A 23,815-nucleotide genomic window follows, 5' to 3' on the forward strand; every position below is an offset into this window, starting at 1 on the left:
TGTTACTGCGAAATGGTGAAAGCAAATGTTAGGAAGGGATCCTTAAATAGTAGCACAAAACCGAATCAACACGAGTTGTTAGCAATTTAGGAGAGCATAACTACATACATACAAACGAATAAAAACAGCAAACTAACGCTATAGAAGCAAGCAAAACAGTAAGCAAAGCAATAAATATGATAACGGTGCTACCAACCCATTTCTCTCAGTTTTAGATACAGCTCATCGCTAATGCCATTAGTACCACCAACACCGCCAACTAAACCAACGTTGCCTGTCGCACCGCCACCACCACCACAACCTCGGTTGCTGCCACCGCCTCCCTCGCTATCCGTTGCGGCACTGTTGTCCTCGTCCACGATCACGATGATGTCGTCGTCCTGTTCGTCCTCCTCCACCTCGACGTAGCTGTGGTGTTTGTAGCGCCCAACGCCGCAACCCGGCCCGACGACACCACCACCGCCATTGCTGCTGCCATTGGCGACGGCACCGGCCGCCGCCCCAGCCACCATGGCGGCCGCAACGGCCCGAACGTTGCGCTCGTTGCGACGGTGCAGCAACAGTTCGCGCTGCTCGTGCGTCTGCTCATCGTCCTCGTCGTCGTCGTCGTCGTCATCGTCGTGTTCCACCTGCCCGCACCGTTTGCCATCCCGACCGTTGACCTCCTCCACTGCGTTCAGGTCGTCGTCGCCCTCGTCCGACCCGTCGATGCCGTCGTCGATTTCCGTCTCGTCGTCCTTGGTCGCCATCGTGCGATCGTCGTCGTCACCGTCCGCCCGCAGGATCACCACGTTCGAGGCGTTACTATTTACATGGCTGTCGTTGTCGTTGATAGCGATTACGATGCTGCTCCGGCCGCTGCTTCGATTGTCGCTATCGTTCTCTAACTGTCATCTTTCCTCCTTCCACAGCTTCCCACCGCCGACCGTGGGCTGATGAGAATGGTGCTGCCCTGGCGGAAGGACGGCTTGATGCTGCTGCTGCTGTTGCTGCTGCAGCGGTCCTCCTACTTGGTAGGTTTGCTGCACCTGCTGCTGTTGTTGTTGATGCTGCTGTTGATGATCTCCGCTCGATGGGTCCCCTTTGCTTACAATCTCTGCACCCCCGGTGGAGAAACTGAGCGATCGCCGATCATGCACCCGTTCCTGGCTCGTGGCTGCCAATGAGCGGCGTTTGTGAGGGCTCGATTCGTAGCCACTGTTGGCACTGTTATTGCTGTTCGTTCCATTGCTACTAATAGAACGCTCGTCCTGCCCGGATGAAGGTTGGTCTCGCTCATTGTTGCTGGCAGAGTTGCTGTTGGAGTGTTGGTGCTGCTCCTGCTGCTGGCCATCACCACCCATCGCCGGTGTGGAGGAGCTTACATGGGACTGTTTTCTGGACACAATCATGAGCCCATCAACCGTCACCTCCACTTCCTCTTCCTCATCGAGCAGCTCTTCTTCTGTCGTTTCGCCGGCAGTGAAGTTGGCCTGCTGCATCATGACCAGCTCATTGTCGACGATCTCAACAGTTGCACTTCTTCGGCGATCCAATTCATGGTTTTCTATACCGCCGGCAGTACCGTTCTGTTGATGCTGCTCTCTGGCCGCCACCTCGTCCAGCTCATCATCGGAACGATTTTCAATGAGCAACTGCTCTTCCGACTGCTGATCATCATCTCGAGGCTCTACGGACGTTGAACAGGGAGAGGTGGCGCATTGTTGTGTCCGTTTAGTGCAGCAAAGTGTACGCAAAAGGCCATCCATACCGGTGTGTATGTTTATAAAAAAATATGTTTCACAGTTAATACCATCCATTCCAAGCACCAGAGAGAGAGAGTACACCAGGTAAAGTATCAAATCCCGCGATTAGGTGTGTGTTAAGAAAAGAACATAGTTTACGTTCAAGTGCACAATGTGACGCAAAGATTACAGGTATGTGCGGCACATGTTTTGTTGTTGTGCGACGATTGAGTAACAATTTTGTTTTATACAACAAGCACAATTTACACAGTTGTAGTATGTTTGAATATGACGAAAGATACAGAGAGAAAGAGGGGATAGAGAAAGAGAAATTATCAATAGCAAACAACATCCTAGCGTAGAGCGCACGTTTTCGTTTGTCTGTTTTATTACACCGTAACACCGTGATCACAGCGCGCCTAATGATTCTTTAATAATTACAATTCTTCCGGTAGTTATGACTTAATCCTTCCTCATATCAAAACACTCACAGCCAGATTAGTGGGACTGCACACTTCATCTGCTTAGCTGTGGAAAGTTACAATCCGCCAGTTGCGTCCCTTCACACGCAGGTTAGCCTGACTTGCGAATCGCTTAGGTGACCGTAAATCGTTTGGTTTAATATACTTTCATCTGTTGTTTATTTGATTTGTGTTTGATTGATACGGACGATCGATCAGAGCAGTTGATTTTAAAAAACGAAAAATGAAAAAGAAACAATAAAACAATTTTAAATCTTTCAACAACTTTACCACGTGAAGACAACATATTGGCTAATGTATGAGTGTGGTATGGATGGAACAATTTAATGCAAGGCCTAAATAAACAACACAAACATCAAACAAAATGCTTTAAAATTGCATGCTACACAACCATCTGCTAAGAAAGATTAAACGAATTTGTCAATCATCGTGTTAAGGAATCGTTATTTTGTGAAGAAATTTGAACTGCTGCTTCAATAACATAATCTCATAACATATTATAAGGAAAGAAGTTAATATTAAAACTAAACTGGCATGTTTTTAAACCATTGAGTTATTTTGATTTTGATTTTGAGCGATTGAGTTATTTTGATAGAACGTTAAACCTATTTAGAGAAACCAGGCTGTGTACGAACTATTTCGAGCTTAGTTAGTATAACATTAGTTGAACTACATTTAGTTAATATAATTCCAGATTACGTGTGCAGTGAGATCATTTTACGTGCAAGCACATTACACGGGTTAGTTAGCAAGTTAGCAAGTAGACCGAGAAAATTATGTTATCAGAGATTGAATACCAAACACACGAATTAAAATTAAGAAAAATAAATTAAACAACCGATGAAAATCTACAAAACCAAACCATCCGGGAAGCAGTGGCGGGCTTAGGGTACCGGGGGCCCAAAGCGCAAACACTAGACGGTAGGCTCCCTATAGGCTTTGAGAAGGGGGAGAGAAAGGAGGCTTAGAATTGGTGCCATTGGATAAGACGCCCAATGCTCCATGAGACGAACATCTTCATAAATTAATTGTCAACGGGAAGGGACTTTGAGGACATATCGCCAACGAAGATCTCTAGTCAATTTGATTATGTCTCGGGTATTTACTTCAGCCCACAGACATCCACTGACTTGTCAAAAAGATATTGGGCTTAGCATCCACTAAAAAGCCCTTGTACTGTCGGAGCGCCTGGTAGCCGCTAACTTCGATTACCGTTAAACCCACCACTGCCGGGAAGCGATAGACTTGAAATATATTTTAGTAACTATTTTGCAATGAGTACAAATTAATCTTTCCGTAAAGAATGGCCGAAAGCAAGCGGCACTAGCTGATGAGGTTGACGGATATCCGGAGTGTATTGTTATGGTAGGATAAAAAAAAGTTACACGAAGCTGGCATCAATACTGCATGAGGTTTATCTTTAGTAAGGCGACGATATTAAAAATGAGTGCTTTCGAGGAGTCATGTACGTATGAAGGCGAATCTTTTCACTTGACAACAGGAACGAATTGCAATCCGTGCGAACCACCTTGTTTGGTGGTATTTTTTTTGCACCTGCGTTTAGCAGCCAACACAGCACGTGTTTGCAAGCTTTGCTGCTCAACCATTTTTCTGTAAATCGAATCGTAAGCAACGAATACATACCTTCGTAGCCTTGATTGTCGTGAATCTCACGCTCAGTGCCTTCCTTACCCTCCAGCACGACCAGCAAACACTGGTGAATGCAGATATATTGCTGCTCCGTTTGTACCATCCAGACACGTTCTACAAAGAACCGGGAAGAAATGTAGTTATTGAGAAGCAGAAAAAAAGATGTAATCTAGGTGTACTGCATTCTCTCCGTTACCTTTTCGCATTGCCCAGACGATGCCAAAGATGTCAACATAGTCTGACACCTGGATTTGCTGCAATATTCTGTCCAGCGTGATGAAGGTGCCGGACCGCCCGACACCGGCACTACAGTGCACTACGATCGGCCGCTGATCAGGTCCGACGCGCTCGCGGAAGGCTCGCACGAACCGTGCAAGCGTTTGAGGAGGATTTGGCACACCAAAGTCGGGCCACGTCGTGAAGTGGAAATGACGTATTATGCGCTGTTGCTCGCCCTGTAGAAATGCGCAATGAATGTGGTAAATCAATGTGTTAAGAGCTTTTGCACTAATCATATAAGGGTGACTTAAAATGTCCCAAAACTCTTACCCTCGTCATCATAAACTCTGTGATGACCCAGTCGGGATAATGGCTATCGTTAAGTAGTGTCACTTTAATGTCACCGTAATATACTGGTACGGTATCGTGCGGCCAGTAGTGATCGCACTTTTCGCGACCCTTCTCAAAGGTCCGCGTTAGCATCACAATCGCACGCGAATTGCTTTCCCAGCACATTCGCCAGAAATCGTCCCGCGTCGAGTGTAGTGGACCTTGCGTCACAATAAATTCTCTCGGCGAGTTGTGGCCCTGCAAGACATTGTTTCAAACGAAAATTTCACATTAACACTGTTATCGGGCTCATCAGCGCAATGTCGTTGATTCATTCATACCGGGACGTAGTTAGCATTAATGTAGTCCGAACCTTCCTCGTCGTCCACGGGTTGAAGTTTAAATCGGGAATGGTCATATGGTAAAATGTTTGTAAACCGATTCTTAGGCCTATTGCACGGCAGATCCGCAAATGTGCATGGTTGATCGCGCCCGATATGTTTCAGCTCTTCGAACTCCTCGCTAAATCTGTTGGGGCAGGTTTGAATATATGTAATCATGATCCCGTTTTATGCTTTGCTGTATTTCCTTACCTAAAATCGGAGTCTGCGGACATCATACGATAGTGTTCGGCAAAATTTTTCACCAATACCGGACGGCTAGTTTCGATGGTACTGTCCGGAAGGGACATATTGTCGTTAGTTCGTTGCTCGGTGGTTTTGCGGCCGGTGTGTCGTCGTCGACGCAGGAACAGTACCACACCGACAAGCATTGCAATGATCAGTAATGGTACGGTAATCGACACAATGAGCGATGTATTGTCTTGGGCTGTTTGTACCGAAAAAATAACAACGGATTAGAATAGTTTAAATGGGAAGGTTATAGTAGTTTCATGCTTTGAACGAAATAACGGAACGAAAAGAAACTTATCATATAATTTGTGGAGGAAAAAAAGACCTTATGCTTAAAAATTAACAAAATCATAACAAATAAACGAGAATAGAATTCAGCACGATTAAGTATAAATTATATACTTTAATTGTACATTAATTATAATATGTGATACTTGTCTGATTGATAAAATAACACAGGACAAAAGAAAACGAGTAAGATGAATGTGCGGGCTTGGTTTTGATCAATATCGAAAAATCAAATTTCTTTAAATAAGTAACGAGAAAGTAAACAACGTAAGAAAAATAAAAATAATCTGCCTCATGCGTGGTATTCAACTAACACAACGACTAGCAAGCAAGCAAGACATGCATCAACAAAACAAACTGTGGGATGCAAAGTACATTGAGAGCTTACCATCCACCGATAGAAGAGCTGTTTGTGAATTTTCCAGTGAAAGAGTGAAAAAAGATACGTTCGTAAAATTTCCATTGACTAGTTACATCCTAATATCCCATAAAGTAACAACAAGATAAAGGTATATATTACCCCCAATAACTTACCGGTGCGGATGGGATAGCTATAGGCCGTATCGGTGAATTTGTCCGGTGCCGTGAATGCTCGCACCTTCACCTTGTACGTAGTGCCTGATTTAAGCGGACCATTGCAATAGCCCGTTTTCTTTGCGTCACAGTTCTCGGTGCCAATGGTGAAATCCTCTACCGAGCTGTTCTTGAACGGATAGTACGGTTCGATCACTTGGTACGGTGGCCACACGCTGTACGATTGCACATCGCGCCAGCTGGGCATTTCCAGGCCCGACGCGTTCTTCGAATCATCTTCGGCAATTATGATAGTGTACGTAGTCACAACTCCATTCTGATCGCTGAAGTAATGTTTGCGGAAGCGTATTTCGATGGTCGTAGCGCTGCTACCCACCTCCGTTGGAACGACTTGCGTTTCCGGCTTTGGTGGGGCGAGAATTGGCATCTTCTGCTTCCAGATATGCTCCGGCCCGTAGCCGATGGCTGTCTTTGCCTGGATGCGGAACACGTACGATTTGCCCGGCTGCAGTGCCTTGATCGAGCCGCGCAGCTCATTCGGTCGGAAGTCCTTCACCTGGGTGTGCTGCGAACCATCCAACCCGTAGGTGATCGTAAACTGACGGATTATGCCATTCTGTTCGTTCGGTGGCAGTGACCATTCGAACGTTATTTCGCTCGGCTGAATATCGATCGGCGCGAACTTGTCCATCCGTCCCGGGAGCGCTTCCTTCGTTTGGAAGTTGGCCGAAATAGGCAGGCTGACGCGCAGCACGCTCGACTCCGTTCCCGAACGGACCACCACCGTAATGGTGTAGTTACGGTGAGGCTTCAGGTCCGTTATGGTGATATGATTGTTGACAGTATAGTTCTGCACATAGTGCGAATCGTTCATTAGATATTGCACCTCGAACGAGGTGTATTCTCCCTTGGGAATGTCCCACTTGAGCGCAATCCAGGTGTCGTTGATGCTGGTCGCTTCGAGCATGGTGATGGGGTCGGGGAACATGCGATCCTGTCGCTGGATCGGCTGGCTCGATACCTTTCCACTCACCGTCCACACGGTTATGTTGTACAGCCGGCCAGGAGTGAGACCGGTGAATGTTACCTTCCGGTCGGTATCGTTCGCCAGCTTTTCCTTATCTGGAATGCTAGGATCGCCAAGCGAGAAGCGGTACAGATCGAACTTCGACGACTGCTGTGGGGTGGGCGTGTAGCTGAGCGTAACCATGTCCCGCGTGTGCATATTGTTCACGATCACCACTTCGGATTGTATCAACGGCATCGTGCGCGTTTGCAGCTTAGTAAGATCGCTTGTCAAGCCGTACGAGATGGTTTGGATTTTGAAGTTGTACATTACACCGGACATCAGATCTCCAATAAGCAATCGTACAAGCGGCGGTTCTTCCACCGTCTTTTCATCGTCGCTCAATGTGCCGGGATACGGTAGTACTAGAATGAAGCAAAAGGTCGGGTGGAGAGTTACATTAATCATTTTCCAAAAAAGGCGCCAACATTACTTAATTTACCATCATTACTTACTTGTATTAACTTCTGTGAAATTTTTCATCGATACTTGCTCCGGCTGCTCGGTTGGCCACCAGTGAATGATGTACGTTTCCACGCGGCCCTCCGGTCTTGGGAACTCAAGCGTAATGTTGTTCGAGTCCACCAGCGGAGCAATGTTGGAGACGGGATTCGGCCGCACCGTTTGGTTCACCTGCTGCGGATTGGGACTTTCCACGCCGTAGCTGACGGTGTTCACCTGAATAGTGTACTTTTCACCCGGCGTCATATCGGTAACGTCCGCTTCGGTTGCCTTTACCGAGGGTAGCCGAATCCATTGCTTTTCACTTTCCGTGCGATACCGGATGGAGTACTCGGTGAACTCGGACCGCTCTGGCGGTTTCCAGTGCACGAGCACCGAGTTGCTCGTCACCTTTTCAATCGTCATGTTTCTCGGTGGGTTTGGATCTAAAGGTAAAGTAAAGCATGCATTTTCTCATTAGTACTCTCTGTCCATCACTCTATTCCATACGCCAGCTAGATACTTACAGACTGCCTGGAAGTACGAGTGCGGCTCGCTGCGCAATCCATGGCTCACGGCGAATACCTTCACTTCGTAGCCGGCGCCGGGGTAGAGATTCGTAAAGACCAGCCGACTCTCCGTGGTCAGCACTGTCTTGCCATCATTGGTATCGTTGCGCGTGTAGGTCACCTCGTACTTGTCCTGCTTTGAGTTCACGTCACTCTTCCAGCTAATGTTGAGCCCCTCGCGGATCGACTTAAGATCTTCGATAATCGGCGAGGAGGGTCGCGTTACGACGAAGATGACCGTTTCGTTGGATTCCATCTTGCGCGACAGTGCCTGCACGGTAACGGAGTAGTTCCGCCCCGGAAGCAGCGATTCCAGCGCAAACGAGGTTTGATTGGTGCTCATCGTGCTCGAATCGCCATTATTCGTTTCCAGCTCGTGATAGCTGATGCGATACTCGTCCTGTGTGCTCAGCTCGTCCGGCTTCCAGGAGATGGTAATGACGCCGGTTTTGCTATCGGTGTACGATTGCAACTGCTTGACGGGGAGCGGTTTCAGCGTAACGTCGCCGCTCGCCGGCCAGGACGTTACCTTGCCTGAGACGGTCTTCACCACGACCTGGTACGTTTTGCCCGGGTCGAGATTGTCCTTGAACTCGAGCCAGGCCATATTTTCGTTGTCATTTCGCAGTACCGCCTGCTGTCGCCGGGACGTTGACAGCGAGACCTGATATTTGTCGAACTCGCTCGTGCCCTTCGGCGCTTCCCACATCACTTTGAACGAGTTTTCCGTGATGGACTTTTTGTCGAACGTTACGTTCATCGGACGCAACGGCACGGTGCGGTACTGGGCGGTGGTCGGAAGCGATATTTCATCCTCCGACATGGTCTGCACCGAGATGTTGTAGGCTCTGCCCGGAACGAGACCTTTGAACGCGGCCTGAGCCGGGCCGGGCGGTTCGCCCTCCTTCTGCACGTACAGTACACTGCCGAGCGCATCCGGCGGTTCGATCGACACCTTGTAGTGGGTGTATATGCCGGCTGGATAGGGCGGCTGCCATAGCACCAAGAGCGTCGTTTCATTGCGGAACCACACGATGAACTTTCCCGGTGTGTTAGGTTCTGGGAAACACGGTCGTGAGGGAGACAAGGGGAAAATGAGTCAATCAATTTTTGTTTCTAAAATAGCATGTTTTTTTTTGTTATTCCCTCATGCCATGTGCATAAATGTTAAGCCAAGTGCGTTAGAATACTAAATTCCCAAGTTAAGTGTATTATCATTTAATTATTTTGTTATGCCCTCGCACGAATGATCAAGAAGAGGATTAGTACACTACAAATGCTATCTATTTAAATTGACACTATTCCAATTCATTTCATTCTACTGCTTCTTTCCTATATTGAACTTTAAATAACTGTTTTGCTGTCATTGTCATAATATGCCTCTCTTTACGCTCCAGGCTAATTTGCATAGCAAAATCAATGCCGGTTTACTTTTCTCTTCAAAACGTCTGCCAGCGTCCGTTATGGTATGCAATAATGGACGAACGTTCCTTCATCCTTGAATCTTGAGTCATTCGTGGAATGCATAACGAAATGCTTGAACGTAATAAGATGAAAAGAATAAAGAAAAGAAAAAAAAAGAATACATACAGACCATCATGCAAGCGACAAACGGGAGCGTTAGAATTACCTCGCAGAATCTTAATGTCCAGCAGATCTTTGTGCCGATAGCGCTCTGCCGCGCGTGATACCACCCAACACCATTTTAGTGTCAACCGTCGGAAGAGTGTGGTTAGTGGTTGTTAGCAGAGGCCGTGTTATATGGCGAAGGTGAGAAGTTGAGGTGTTGTTTGTGTGGATGTGTGTGCGAGTGTTTTTGCACGTTCGTTTATTCGATGTCCACGTTGTTCCGAACGGCGTTCCCGGTTGTGTTCGTGCCCAACGTTTCAGGTGAACCAAACGAATCCATCGTACGTCGTTCGCACCGTGCCGTCGTCGTTGGCGGGTCGAAGCAACAGTGTTCGATGGTGTTCCGCAAGCCCACCAGGAAATTCGCAACCGGATTCGCGGCGTGCCGAGGGCACCAGCGGTTGTTGTGTTTGCGCGTTTGTATGGATAGACATTTTTTTTTGTGTGTGTGTTCGCAACCGATTTGTATTTATGCGAAGGGTGTTTGGTGTTCGTGTGCGTTGTTTGGAAGTTAGCGTTAAGCGTGTACGTGAGTAGTTTGACAAATTGCAACCCGCAAAAGACAACACGTTTCGCGGATAGTGGCGACCCGGAGGGGGGGTGGGAGTGTAGTAGCATCACCAACACCAACAACAGCATCATCATCATCATTGCCGACGTCATCCCCGCGGTGTCCATGATCCGGAAAAGGGTTAGTTGTTAGCGAATATATCATCGGACGCGAAGAGAGCGAGAGCAATAGGGAGAGACAAGAATAATAAAGCAGAAGCTCCCCGTAAAGGGAAGCAACCGAGAGAGAGAAAGAGAGAGTTGTGTGAGCAAAGTGAATTTGTTATGCATTATCCAGTTAATGCGGTGGTGGCACAATGTAGTAGGAAACAAAAGCATATGCTTTTCAATTGAAACATCCGTTAGCTATCAGGCGGCATGATGTTGGCACGACGGTAATTTGGCCAATGGATCCGCCGCTCCCAATCCGGAACCTTTGCAGCTCTTCTTCGCGCAACAAACGCGCGACCCACCGAGTGTGTTGGTTGACGTGGAGACCCTGTGATCGCACTACTGCCATGCCCGCCATGACTTGTTTCTGTGCTGCGAGATGGAGGCAGCCCCACTGGTTCACCTTGAAAGTCCACACAACACTCCACGAACATCACCCAGTACCACCCCAGTGACCCTTCCGCCCTTCCACCGGCTTGTTAGTTGAGCTTGGTTTAGGTGTGAGTCATTGCAACAGTTCTGCACGATCGAAGTTTTGGTTGAGAAAAATGCTACGAACTGGTAAGAATGAGGTGGTAGTATGGCTTACGGAGAGCTAAACACTATAGGCGCTCGTAACATTCCTTCCTAGGAAGAGCAGAAACGCTTTCGTACGTTAGTAAATACAACCTTTAAAACACCACACCGTATGAAACAAAGTCAGAAACAAACTACAATTCCAACCAGCACCATCTCTGCACCTGCCCTCTCACTTACTTGTGGTGAAGTTGCGGCTCGTGTAAGCCACCGACTCTTTGCCATCGTAGAGCGTGTAGGCCTGCACCTGGTACGTCGCGCCGGGCGTCAGGTCCCGCACCATGTACTGGAACTGATTGTCTTCGATCGCCACCGTCTGGTTGGTGGCAAAGTTGTCCGACAGGCCGAGGATCTTCAGCTTGAACGACGAATAGTTGCCCTGGGCCGGTGGACTCCAGTTGATGATGACGTTCTTGCCGCTGCGCGGTATCACGGTCAGATTGGCGGGCGGGTCCGGCGCTGTCGTGATCGAGACCGTCCAGGTCAGCCAGTCCTTGTGGGTCGAGTTGGTGTAGTACAGCCAGAAGTTGTAGCGCGTGCCGGGCAGCCCGTTCGAGAACTGTATCTCATCGCCGACGTCCCGCGAAGCGATCGTTGCGTTCGGTGCCGGATTGCCGATCGGTGGGTAGTAGTCGAGCCGGTAAAACGAATCATCCAAACCCTGATTGCCAGGGATTTCTATGACGAGATCTGCACCGTAACATTGCTGCGCGAGATGGAGATGGTAATGGAGGGCAAAAGAGGCGTTAGTTAGTCAATCCAGCTTCATTATAATACAGCAGGCGGGAGGTGTTACGATCCCGGTAACTCAATCGATAATAGTCACGAATGGAAGGAGACAAATGGTGAAGGGAAGTATAACGATAAGTGATTTCAGGCCGGAAGCGGAAGACACAATTTTCCTGTTACTGAGAGCAATCTTGCTGAGGTAAGACGTTAACGAACTTGTAGTGTAATAGCAGTTTGGTTTTGTTATTGATCCTTCAGCAAATCATCTCGGCTACGGGCAAGACATGTCCGCTTTATCGTAACCAGTAATCGAAAAAAGTTAAATAGTTCATGTCGAAACTTTGCTAAAGCATGAAATTAGAAGCAGTTCCAAGAAAATGTCGCAACGAGCTACGAATACGTATGAAGGCCGAAGTATTTGGATGATAATCCTTAATACTACGCTAAACCATAAAAAGTGTTGTCGTTGCTAGTAGAAGTTTTTCGTCTATTGATGTAGTGTAAGTTTGAAACCAAGAAATTGATTTAAAAAATCCGCTATTATTGAAGCACTTAAAATTCTTTTGATTTAGCCTATTTTAGTTTTAGTTTAGTGTCATTTAAGTTTCAATATGTAGATATTATAATAAAAAATCATTATAATAAATGAAAACAGAAGAAAACAAAGCTAATCCATCCAAAAAATCTTCTTTACGCAGAATCGTATTTAGTCTTAATTAAATATTTCATCTAGTCCCATAAAACTTATAAGTAGTTTCACTCATAACTTTATTTACAACCATAATTTTGCCCAAATGTATCCCATTTCCTCACGAATCACGAGCAACCAACCATCAGAATCACGGGTACGAGCGTTTCTGTGCCCGTGCAGTGCAGAGGTGTCGGAAGATTGAATGTTTAGAGAGCTAATCGCGCCACCACCCGGGACCCGGGACCGGAACAAGTGGAACAAACGATTTCAGAACCATAACATCGGTACGAGCAAACGATGATTTACGGAAACAAATGTACGCCGCCCACAAACCATTTTCTCGTACCTTTGCCCCACCCTTTTCCTGCGCGGTGCAGCAGTTGATCAGTCAAGGGAAACGCAATATCGTATCTGTGGAAGAAAAAAAACGTGGAAGCAACAAACGCGTTGGGCGTCTACAGTGACTGCAAACCGTGATAAAGCAAAAGGCACATGATGATGCACAACACAATCAACGACACGGCTTGGTGTGCGCGCGCGCGAGCACTTCTACTGAGCGCTGCACTACAAACAACAACAACAACAACAAACGAACTAAACCGCGCAAAGCAGAAACATGAAAACCACACCACGTTATGCGGCCAAGAAAGTACACGAGAGGAAAAGTGGCGCATCCAGTAAAAGTGAACCGAACATAAGTGAAAATCTATCACTCCGGCACAGGGAGCGCGCAAACAAAAAAAAGAGATCAAGTGCAGCGCATCGGCCAACGGGTGGGCTAGAGCAGCAATGAAGAGTAGGTAAGAGCAACAAACATACAGCAAAATCATACGTTCACTCGGAGGCAGCGTCGGCGGTGTGCATAGATGAAGAAGCGAGAAGATCGTCCTCCCTCTGATCTCACTCTGTCTCTCCCCTCCTTACTGCCTATACGCAGAGTGGGTGGAAAATAGTGGAAAAACTGCACACACGCACAACAACAACACCAACAACACTTCAGCCGGTACGTTATGTACCGTTGCACATTGGCGTGGTGGTGGAGGGTGGGTCCAACACACCAGCACCAGGCGAAATGCAAAACTTTCACTTCAATCGATTGAATACATCATTTTCGATCGATTTTCACCGCTACATATCGTTGTGTGCCTGTGTGTGTGTATGCGCTGTGTTTTTTTTACTCGGAAATGATGCTGCAACGTTGGAAGAGAGGTAGCGATAGATAAAAGTTTAAAAATGAAGAATAGTAAGCTGTACAGCAGTAAAAGCGAGGAAGACATTTGCACATTGATCACTGCTGCCACCGTTCCACCGGTCAACAATGTATCCGCCCAAAAGCCCTCCAAACACTTTGCGCCATTAAAAACAAGCACAGCAGCAACCGACAACATTTTGGGGGGTGGCGGAATATGTATGAAATACATTTCATCTCCGGATCCGATCAACCGTTTCGCAGAAGGTGACTGCTTTTGAGGGGCTTGTGTGGGGTGGATGTCTCGTTTGGTTGTCCACAGCGGCGTGTGTCTAGGGATGTCCGGTGGTTTGCTGGCTGCAGGAGGTGATTGTGCACCATTTTGACTGCATTTATTTGCCGCTCCATTCCACGTGGAGGTGATGTACGATGCGCTCTCTCTCTTCTTCCCTTTTGCACGGCCAAAAAGGAATCCATTTTGAATTTCATTGCCATCGACATGCAAAGCTTTTCTCCGTATGAGCGAGCAGGACGACGATGTGATTCACTTTCGGTTAAAGTGCCAGACTTGAAATGCAACAAACGACTCCAAAAACGGTCAGTTTGGAGCAAAAAATCCTCTCCACGGATTAACGACCATTGCAAATGTTCGAGTACGTAAATTTGTTTCTGGTGGAAATTGATTCCGTTTTAGAAACAAATTGGCATGCAAATAAAGCCAGACACCAAATGAAGTGCAATAAGCCGGAGGAAATTGAGCCTTTTACAGTAATCAACCGGAAGCCCACCCTTTCTCTCGGTCTGTGCATAGGAAGCAAAAGCTATAACGATCATTATTGTGTGTGTGTGTGCGTGTTTTTTTCATCCTCTGTGAGATTGGCAGTGATGATGGCCGGTCCGTTGAGGGAATATATTTGCACAACCAACGAAAAAGAATTGGAAATTTTCTCTCAACTGCTTTTTTCTCTTCTGCCATGAGGAAGGCTTGATCAATTTGCAATTTTCTCAATAATTCATCGAAATCATCAACTCTGTGATGATGCCCCGTTTGGAACCGTGCCAGTATCAAGGTCCGGATATGGCCGAGACTATCCGAGCGCCAACAACCTGCAGGTCACACACATAAACACATACTCAGGTGCAATGGGGTGTAGTAGGCAAATTCACACAACCACTTCCTGGGGTCGTTTGTATGATAAAAGAGAGGTCCCTGTGCACCGAACAAATCGATCCGTTCAAAGGAGTGCGTGCCACACACCGATGTGTGCGATGTACGTAATTGGGTAGTCTTCTTTAATTGTTATTATTATTTTTTTGCAGTCGAAAGCATTCCCACGGTCTGAATAAGAAGCGCGCTGTGTGTATTAATTACACCGCAAGCGTGAATTATCGACATTTTACGTGGTTAATGTGAAAACTGCCTGCAATGCTGTAATTATTTCATGCTAATTGATTCTTTCATTGGTTTTATTAATTACGACCGTACCGGAGGGGGCGCGAACTAGCAGCGAAAGCACCAACCGAGAGAGCAGTGGTCAGTAGGGTACAAACAGATTCCGGCGAAAAATTAGCGTACAATTTCCAATTTATTCGTTTGTCTTTACAAAATCGAAGCATGGAAAGTAATATCACTGGAAACGTGACTGCAAAAGCGCACAGTTTGAACTGTAGGCAAAGTTACGAGGCGTTAAAGCGTTGGATGCAGGCGCTGCACTTGCACCGGTAACACATGATCTACAGGAACCGATTAGCACGTGCGCTCGGCTGTGGGACGCATTGTTTTGTCAATCTGCTGATAAGCAAACGAAATATGTTTGCATCTCTCCCTCCTGTCTGCTTCTCACTTGACACCACCGACGCTGGAAAAGGTTTTCCGTGTTGGTGTCAGTGTCGTGTTCATTATTGGAAATTATTCCACCTCTATCCAACAGTTTCACTTCCCACCAGACAAAGTCGTTACGTGCTGTCACACAATCCGCCGGCAGCGATAACAGACTTTACATATCGATCGGTCGTTTGCTATCGTTCGTATCGTCTCATCCGGATTGTGCATTGTAACTCTTCGATCGATTGGAAGAGAAATCATTACACGACAATTGCAAACAGATGTGAAAAACATTCTGAAAACAAAACCAATTCAAAACACCGTTTGGCTCGTACTGCTTTTGTATAAGCACGTCGCGCTCATCTAATATTGAACAACGTCTTTTCAACCTTGCCAGTGATTGCTATGGTCACAGTCATATTGGCGTGCGCGATGCTGTTTCTTAAGTTTCACACATCGCACAATTATTGCCGCGTGGCGCAAGGTGCACCTTTCGCCGAGGCCGGCCGCCGAAATTCACCTCAAACCGGCTGGCCACTCGCAACTGACGTCTCCCCTCTTGTCCAGTGAATTTTCCTTCCACTTTCAACGAGCCGGGGTACAGTAGCTGCAATCGAAAGTGCCGATCAGGCCCGAGAGAGATCGTTTTCTTCCTTTTTGGCCAGCGCAAACGACAACACCCGCAACTGCAAAAAACAAAATGCACAAGCATAACGACGAATCATCTAATGGTCAACCCCCGGATCAACGTTGTTGTGGTTGAGGTGAGTTTTTGTTTTCTTTGGCTCTCCGCTTTTTAGTGATCTCTCGACCTGCGTTCGGATTTGGCAAATGTTCAACGCACTAAGCCAAGGGTGTGTTACGCTCGAGTTAAGAAATATGATTGCGTAAAGACCGCTGGTCTGTGGGTGGGGTAGTGTACGAAAGGCTGAGGCGGTGTGCCGTTGAACAGGCCGGAAAACTCGTTGGATGGAAAATGAAAACCACAAACTAAGGTTTTCTACCGCCGACCGGTCACCAGACGCGCCGATTTGCACTATTATGACCCACTCGGAGTGTTTGGGTGTGTGTGTGTGTGTGTCAGTGAGAGTGGGGAGCTAGTCGGGGGTTAATTTCTGTTGAATTGCGATCGACTGATTGAGATAGACACGGACGTTAATTGCAGCTGCTACTTGCTGCTTGCACCGGTCGGACGTCGTATGCAACTGCAACCGGCCGAACACATACCGCGCGCCGCACGTACATATAGCTGTCGGGTTGAACTAGTTTCGGAACGTACCGCTGCTACTCGTGTGCCTTCCCCTCTCGTGTGAAGCATTCCGTACACCGTGCGTGTGTCGCCATACGCTAGCTTTTTTTTAAATAAGAAAACTCCATCCAAAGTAGTTTGCCAGCTGTGGCCGGTAGTTCTCAACACTACACAATGTGGCAGGCAAACTCGACATTTAGTTTGTTTCAACCACCCAGCGTTGCATAAAAAGAACCAATTCGGCTTCGTGCTCAAGGCCGTTTAGATGATTTGCTATTCATTTGAATAGATATTTTTCTATTTAAGTTTGTGTGAAAGTGGGTTCATTAAAAAAAGAAATCGACCAAAATCATATCTCCGCCCAGCTGATGGTGTGGATAAAGCCAGCGATTAAAATGTTACACAATGAATTTAACAGCAGCTTTATTAGTGTTGTGCAACTGTGGAGATGCAGAGATAATTATCATTCTATGATTTAAGATGCGTAGATTAAGTGAGATCTGTCCGGACGGGTTAATCATCCATTCTGTCATTAGCTGGACAGCAATCAACTCGTTTCACTTGATGGACGGTAATCGTTAAGAAAGAGTTTTACTGATAAGATTTGTGTCAGTGTCACTCGAACTAAGAAAAAAGAGTTTTTGTTCATATTGGTTGAGCGAACGTAGTAATGTGATAAGGCTAGTCGGTTTAACAACTTTTGCTGCTCGACAGTGTTTGGTGTTAGGCAAAATAACATTAAATTAGTGCAATAGTCTATTTGTTTCAAAAATGGTTCCTCTCCTTTCATCTTCGTGCCTAAGCAAAGCAAATGAATAAACTTATTCAAACATGATCTTTCAAGATGCAAATTGTTTTTTTACATTCAAAAACACACAAACTAGAAACTCGAGTAAGCGAAAACTGCATTTCGATTGCTGCAAACAATAACGTCGGAACGTCAATTGATATACAATTGCCGTAGTCAGTATGAAAAAAATGTCATGAGTTTGCATGAGATGGAACTTTTTTAAATGAAGTAAAATATCCGATGCAGTTGTACACCTGCACAAACAGTTTGTCGAGGTGTAATGGATTCTACGAAACATTCATATACTCACAACTCCACAGCGTAGTAGACAGATCGATTCGGGAATGGATTAAATATTAGCAATCAATTTGCAGGTACTTGCCAATGCGGAATAATTAGCGCCGGTTCATGAATTGCCTTCGGTGTTCGAAACGTTCATAGAAATGGTTACTGAAGTTCATGATGTGGAGGTTTATTTTTACTGATAGGATAAATCTAAAAAACCCTCATTCTAAAAAAACGTTTAAAAACTCATTGCCCAAACGTAATGGATATGCAAATTTTTTGCATAAACTTGTACAATAAACGGTTAGGCAAACGAGAAACGAAAGCGTATAAAAGTTGACGCTCTGTGTGCAAATGTTGGGAGGGAAAATTGTCCCACGTATCCGGAACTGGAAACATTTAGCATTTGGAAATAAAACCCTTCTGCAACTGACAGCCGAGTAGCTGGGAATAGAGACAGCAGCGGCGTTTGGAATGGACTGTCTGTTGATGATTGTGTGGCGCCACCAAGGCAAAGTTTTGTTGCATGTTGTATTATTTGCTTTAGTTTCGCCGGGCCATCGGAAATCCTGGACCGGTATCTCGGATAAACTTGAATAACGAACTGTTCATGTCATCAAGCTGCCGTTTCAGTGTGCGGATAAGATTGAAGCTTCTTCTCGAGATAAAATTGGCTACATGCGATAAAAAGTGACATTACGTTCAAGAACTTTAAAGCAGATTTTACTATGTCTTTTCGATAAATTAACAATAATCATTCGAATATAGATAAACATTCTATTAGGATTTAAGAGTTTTCCTATCAACATGATTTGTACTATAAGTAATGAATAATCGCTACCAACATTGTTTTTTTTTCTATTACAACTGGAGTATCTTCGAATAGTGATGCAATTTGTACTGGTACGAATCATGTTTTGGTGATTTATTTCTAGCAACAAATGTATATGCTTTAACATTGAGATACTTCTAATCTCTCGAAAGATAACCTTGTCCATAATTGAACAAAACGAGTGTGAAGATGTTTGTTTGTTTGCTTTATTGTATTCATGACGGTGATTCAGTGTAGATGAATTTTGATTCATTTATCATCAATATATATTTTTGAAATATATTCATGTGTTTTTGAACACTTTGCATACGATCAGCGTACATTAAATGTTAGGACCAATACATCCAATTCATTCGTACTTCCAGTACTATTGGCACATTTATACAAGCGAACAATTTGCCTAGGAATGTGGGAGGAAAATTCCATTTCCCGTACAAAAATACACTAACAACAATAGCACAGTGCCGGTGAGATTCACTGCATATCTTTTACATAAGGGATGCGCGACCGCCCACTCATCCTCCCCTCGTCCCTCCCCACCAGCAGCGAATAATGGTCGATGATGTTGATGAGATCATAATTCTTCGTCATTTTCATCGGCATTAGCGTGCCCTCCTGCGCTCGGGCTTATCTTTTCAGCTCATCACTGACTCATAACACCGCAATGAGACTGACGTCCCACTAACAGCAAGGCGAATGAAACGAAACAACAAAAAATCATACCACGTGGGATGTAAAATCATTGTTTTCCATCGATTCCCAGGCACGGCAAACCTTCAGCTGGCCGACCGACCCCTCGTCACTGGCCTGCTTTCGTCTTTAAACGACCCCATATTAACCGTCAGAGTTGTGTGGCGTTCCGTTGTAGTAGATTCTGAGCGCAGCGATGATAGTAAGAAGCCGACGCTAAAGCGGACGCTCTTGTGGCGTGTGCCAGACACGGGAGATGGTGCTTATCTTTGATACAAGTGGTTAAAAGTACTCAGAAGAATACGCGACATTGAGGATAAGATTTTCCCCAGCAAAGATGGAACAGACACAACAAAGAAAGAACTTTACCGCCCATCCTGAGTACATCCCGTTGCATCGTTACCTAACCCCTCAAACGAGACAATTCGGTCTGGAACCGTTTATATTCACATAATTAAGTAATTCTAACAGCAAAAAGTGCACAAACTGTGTGCATGTGTATGTATCGAGGTAGCGTAAACTACTTTTTCTTTACGTTTTCTATTCCTTTTATGCACCGTCGGTCTAGTCCCATCATTTTGTATACATTCTGGTATGAGTTAGAACATTTTTTGTCTAAGAACAAAGTGCAGCGTTTGTGCCACACCGTGTGCGAAGTAAGCAAAGTCAAACTCAAGTCACGTGCAGACGCTCCAACAGGGTACGATCCCGTTGATTTCAGCCTCCCGCAACGCGGCAGCCAGCGTATCGCTTCCCTTTCTGGTGGCGTCCCATTGTCTCATGGGCGCATAAATACCATACAAACCATAGCTGCGAGGCGTCATCGGTGTGGGTTGTGTGTCGATTGTTACCTTGTGCCATGCCCATAGGAATGCATGCACGACGAAGCGGCACGGGTGACGGTTTGCGCGCCGGATATGATTATAATGATGAGCTCAGACAGTCGGTGACAACATGACTTTCCCTGCAACGATGCAACGGGCTTCGGTGCTGGAGGTCGACAGTTTGATCATGACAAATTTCGTTCCAGCTCAAATAGGCCGCAGGTTGGGACGGTGGTGAAGGGCCGAAGCGCAGGAGGACATACTTGTACTGCACAAACCCGTGGAGCGTCGTTCATCTGTATGCAGATGCGGATGCAGGCAGATACTCTTCGCAACTGCAAACCACCGGCAGGCAGGCAAGTGCAGCAGGCAAACTGTGTTCCGTGTTCTGTTCCGGACATCTTCAAAGTTCAAGGACCCAACCATCCATCCAGGACCGGCATTCGGAGATCCGGCATAGAGGAGCCAACTTTAACTTGTGTGGACCAACACTATGCGACATTGTTGTTGAGTAGAAGAAGAATGTTGCTCGGGACTGACTTTTGTGTGATGGATGAGTGTATTCACTCTTCAGATCGATGTGCCCTTGAGTGTTGACATCGGTACGTTGCCAGTCCAGTCAAGGCAAACCGTATAGAAACCGGTCCGGATGTTTGAGAGAGGAAGGCATCCCAAAAGGCTTCACATCGCAAAAGGCCAAAAACCAATGATTTGACTGTTACGCGAGATGGAAAGCTTCTTCATCAACGTAAGACGTCGGAATGTGATAGCTCGTTAAAGTTGTATATGGTAACATACAGGCACCAGTCGTTATGTGGAGAAGATAGAAGAAGGTTTATTTTTGGGTCAATGCATATCTTGGGTTGGGCTCAATCGTAAAATCTATAATGACATTAACCCATCTGTACCAAAAGGATGTACTCAAACCTTCCTTTGTTGGAAAATCCACGGTCAAAATGTCAAATTGGATAATAGTTCTAGCATCACAAAAGCTGGTTCGTTCTGTCTCTGGATCCACGTACCATATCATTGAGAGAATGCTGAAGCTGTTGCCTGAGTTACGCTGGATTGTGTTGTGTAATAACATAAATAAATAACAAAACATTCAGCAAGCATGGGCCAGTCACAAAGATCACAACCATTACTGCCTGGTTCACTTGTGATTCATTAGCCGTAGAAAACATCTTCATTAGTCGTTGGTATTTTGTGATGATATCAATATTAATGAGAAAAGTGAGTCTTATTATCTGTAGAATTAAATCTATCATAACACGCTAATGAACCTGCTCCTTAATAAGTAGTTTTAATCTTTCTCAGGTAGCCCACGGTACACGGAAGCAAGCATTACACCACTAACCCGTTAACAAATTGGAATTACACGAATCCTTGTTCGCGACTGAAACTGTTTCCTGGGGCTGGCCCCAATAACGCAACCCAGCTCCGCGCTCTGGGTACCTGGGCAGAGCTGGGTAATTATTTTACACATGCACATGCAAATGAGCCCGATTACAGTTTTTGATTTGCAGGCCCCACGCGTGGTTTCTCTAATGCAAAAGTACCTCGCTCAGGGTTCATAAATCAAAGATTATAGTGCCTTATCGTTGAGTGAGGAAGCCCCACTCGGGACATCGCGGATCGGACCCTTGCCTTTGGGTACTGGCGAATGTTAGAAGTTGACCTTCGACGACGGGTAACATATGGAGCTTGGCCGTGCGGAACATACCCGTTGCAACCTTTGCAGCGAACGGTCATGATGATGTGTGGCGGAACTTGCAAACGGGCAGACTAATTGATATTCTGCCACAGCGAAATGGCGTAAAGCTCCACTGCTACAAGGTATGCGCAATGAAAGAGGATGATTTATCATCTTTTCAGCAACACTGACCAACCGGTCGGCTGGGTGCCGACGGTGTTTAGAAGGCGAAGGTTGCTTTGAAAAGTTATGATAATCCGGGTACGTGGTGAAAGGCATCAATTTGTGCACAATCTTGCACGCGCATTTGACCTCCCCCCCATCCGAGAGGGGCTTACATATGATGGGTTCGCAACCAGCATAGCTAGTCGTGTAACTATAGCAAGGGTGGGATGTATGTAGGCAAGGACAGCAGATTATTTTAGCATGCCATTTTTGGGGTGTTTTGGTAACTCCAACGCTACTATCTATTAGACGGCAAATGCGCAAAGGGACTTATCGAAAACACACAGCTCTGTGCTCTTCCAACCTATGGGATACCATTTCAGGAATGGGTCGTTGTCGTCCTGAGCCTGAACTAACTCCCCAATTGCATGGACGAATGTTAGCACCCAGGTTGGACGAACCATTGTTTCCACGATTCCCCGACGTCTACCAGCGAGCAGTGTATTATTATTAAAGTGCTACGAAAATCGCAACCCTCGCCGACAGTCGTTTCAGGAATGGGAGGATGGTAAGAGAGAAAAATTGGTAGGATTCGTTTCCTTGGCGATGATTCAACTTTTCCGACGCCGTCGCTCGACCCTTCTTCATGCAACACACAGCCACATACATCATGCATCACAGCCCCAGCATGCCGCACAGGTGGTGTAGGCTTTTCGAGAGCTTGTGTGTCATTGCAAAAACAAACGAATCGTACAACCGGCATCCATGACAGAATCCATGAGTAGCGTGACTACCGAACGACTCCTGGCCTTCGGGCGGCAGACAGACGTACGGTGTAGCATCATCAGCAAAGTGTCCTCTTCATCGCTGTCTAGAGAGCGGGAAACGCCTGTGAAGGGTCGTCGGCAGCAGTCCAAGTAAAAGTATCCTTGATGCAGAGCTTGTACTCACTACGCGACCCCTCCCACAGCTGTCTCGACCAAAGGGCTAGTTGCAGCAGCAACAGCAGCACCGGTAGCAGCCAGTGGCAATAGAAGATTCGTGTGCAAAGTTTGCCAAAACGAAACTGAAAGTGTGCTTTCCCACTGCACTCGTCTGGCAAACCGGGATAATTCTATTTGCGGTGCTTTGGTTACGGACTTGGAAGGCAGCCTAAAACAAAACGTTGAAAAAGTACCAAACATAGCGCACATGTATTTTCATTTGCCACATATTTATCTTCTTGCAGTGCTATTTCTGCCCTGTCTCGCCCAACACACAGTGCGGATCAATAAACCATCTTGTATAATGTGTTATGTGTGTTATGAGCCGTTTGAAATTATTTTGTATAGTGCGAAAACAGAAAACGCTGTTTTACGCTCCCAACCACGATCTATCCCATCATTGTTTTGATGGCACGAGTGCGAGAGAGGAGCTTTTCGCGCCTTTCTGGCTGTATATCACGCGGCGGAAGTTTTACGTAATTACTTAAGCCAATGATACAGTCTCGATAGAGTGTATGCATTGACGGCAGTAGCAATTATTTTGGAAAATCTGAGCCACAATGAACCACGCTCCGTCCGTTTTCAAGCTCAGCCCCGCCGATGGAAGAAAAACATTCGATTGCACAATAGGAGCTACGCTTCGAGAGGAAAATAATCAAACTCGATTACACTTTTCTGCAACGCGTCCGCAGAGTGGAGAGCGTTTAAAAAACCATACCTACGGGGCGGAGTTTCTCGTGAGGGTGTTCTTTTTTTGCCTGCTGCAGTATTATGACAGACATTTGTGTTTTATTTTGACTTTCCTTGCCCGTGCCCTTCGCTCAATCTCAATTTACAAACTTTACATAAACGGTAAACCCATCTCGAAACGAAATGAGCTCTGGCCCATGACACCGCCGCGGCTCGGCGATGTTCGCCATGGTAGAAGTACAAAAACTGGCCGGACTGGTTTCGCCACACTTTCCAACACATGGAAGCGAACGTGCGCGGGATCTCCCCCCGGAGTCGTA

General features: G+C 46.2%; 1 protein-coding gene across 11 annotated transcripts in view; it reads right to left on the minus strand.

The window, feature by feature from the left end:
• The window catches only part of LOC120953716 (tyrosine-protein phosphatase 10D), a 144,863-nt gene that overhangs the window by 108,211 nt on the left and 12,837 nt on the right, over positions 1-23,815 (minus strand). For 3 of the 11 annotated variants that reach the window (XM_040373909.2, XM_040373910.2, XM_049606602.1), the window contains exons 3-14: positions 11,041-11,566; positions 9,566-9,610; positions 7,894-8,994; positions 7,381-7,812; positions 5,860-7,290; positions 5,714-5,731; positions 4,999-5,233; positions 4,747-4,933; positions 4,406-4,663; positions 4,053-4,311; positions 3,851-3,970; positions 746-1,669 (exon numbers count right to left, since the gene is read on the minus strand). In XM_040373909.2, coding sequence (XP_040229843.2) covers positions 891-1,669; positions 3,851-3,970; positions 4,053-4,311; positions 4,406-4,663; positions 4,747-4,933; positions 4,999-5,233; positions 5,714-5,731; positions 5,860-7,290; positions 7,381-7,812; positions 7,894-8,994; positions 9,566-9,610; positions 11,041-11,566 — 5,391 coding nt within the window. In that variant the 3' untranslated portion in view covers positions 746-890. Of the gene's footprint in view, positions 1-745; positions 1,670-2,082; positions 2,358-3,850; positions 3,971-4,052; positions 4,312-4,405; positions 4,664-4,746; positions 4,934-4,998; positions 5,234-5,713; positions 5,732-5,859; positions 7,291-7,380; positions 7,813-7,893; positions 8,995-9,565; positions 9,611-11,040; positions 11,567-23,815 lie in introns of those variants that run through there. The other 8 variants (XM_049606603.1, XM_040373915.2, XM_040373914.2 and 5 more) reach the window with 7 other exon arrangements.

Source organism: Anopheles coluzzii, chromosome 2 (genome assembly GCF_943734685.1).
Source record: "Anopheles coluzzii chromosome 2, AcolN3, whole genome shotgun sequence".
Taxonomy (NCBI): Eukaryota; Metazoa; Arthropoda; class Insecta; order Diptera; family Culicidae; genus Anopheles; species Anopheles coluzzii.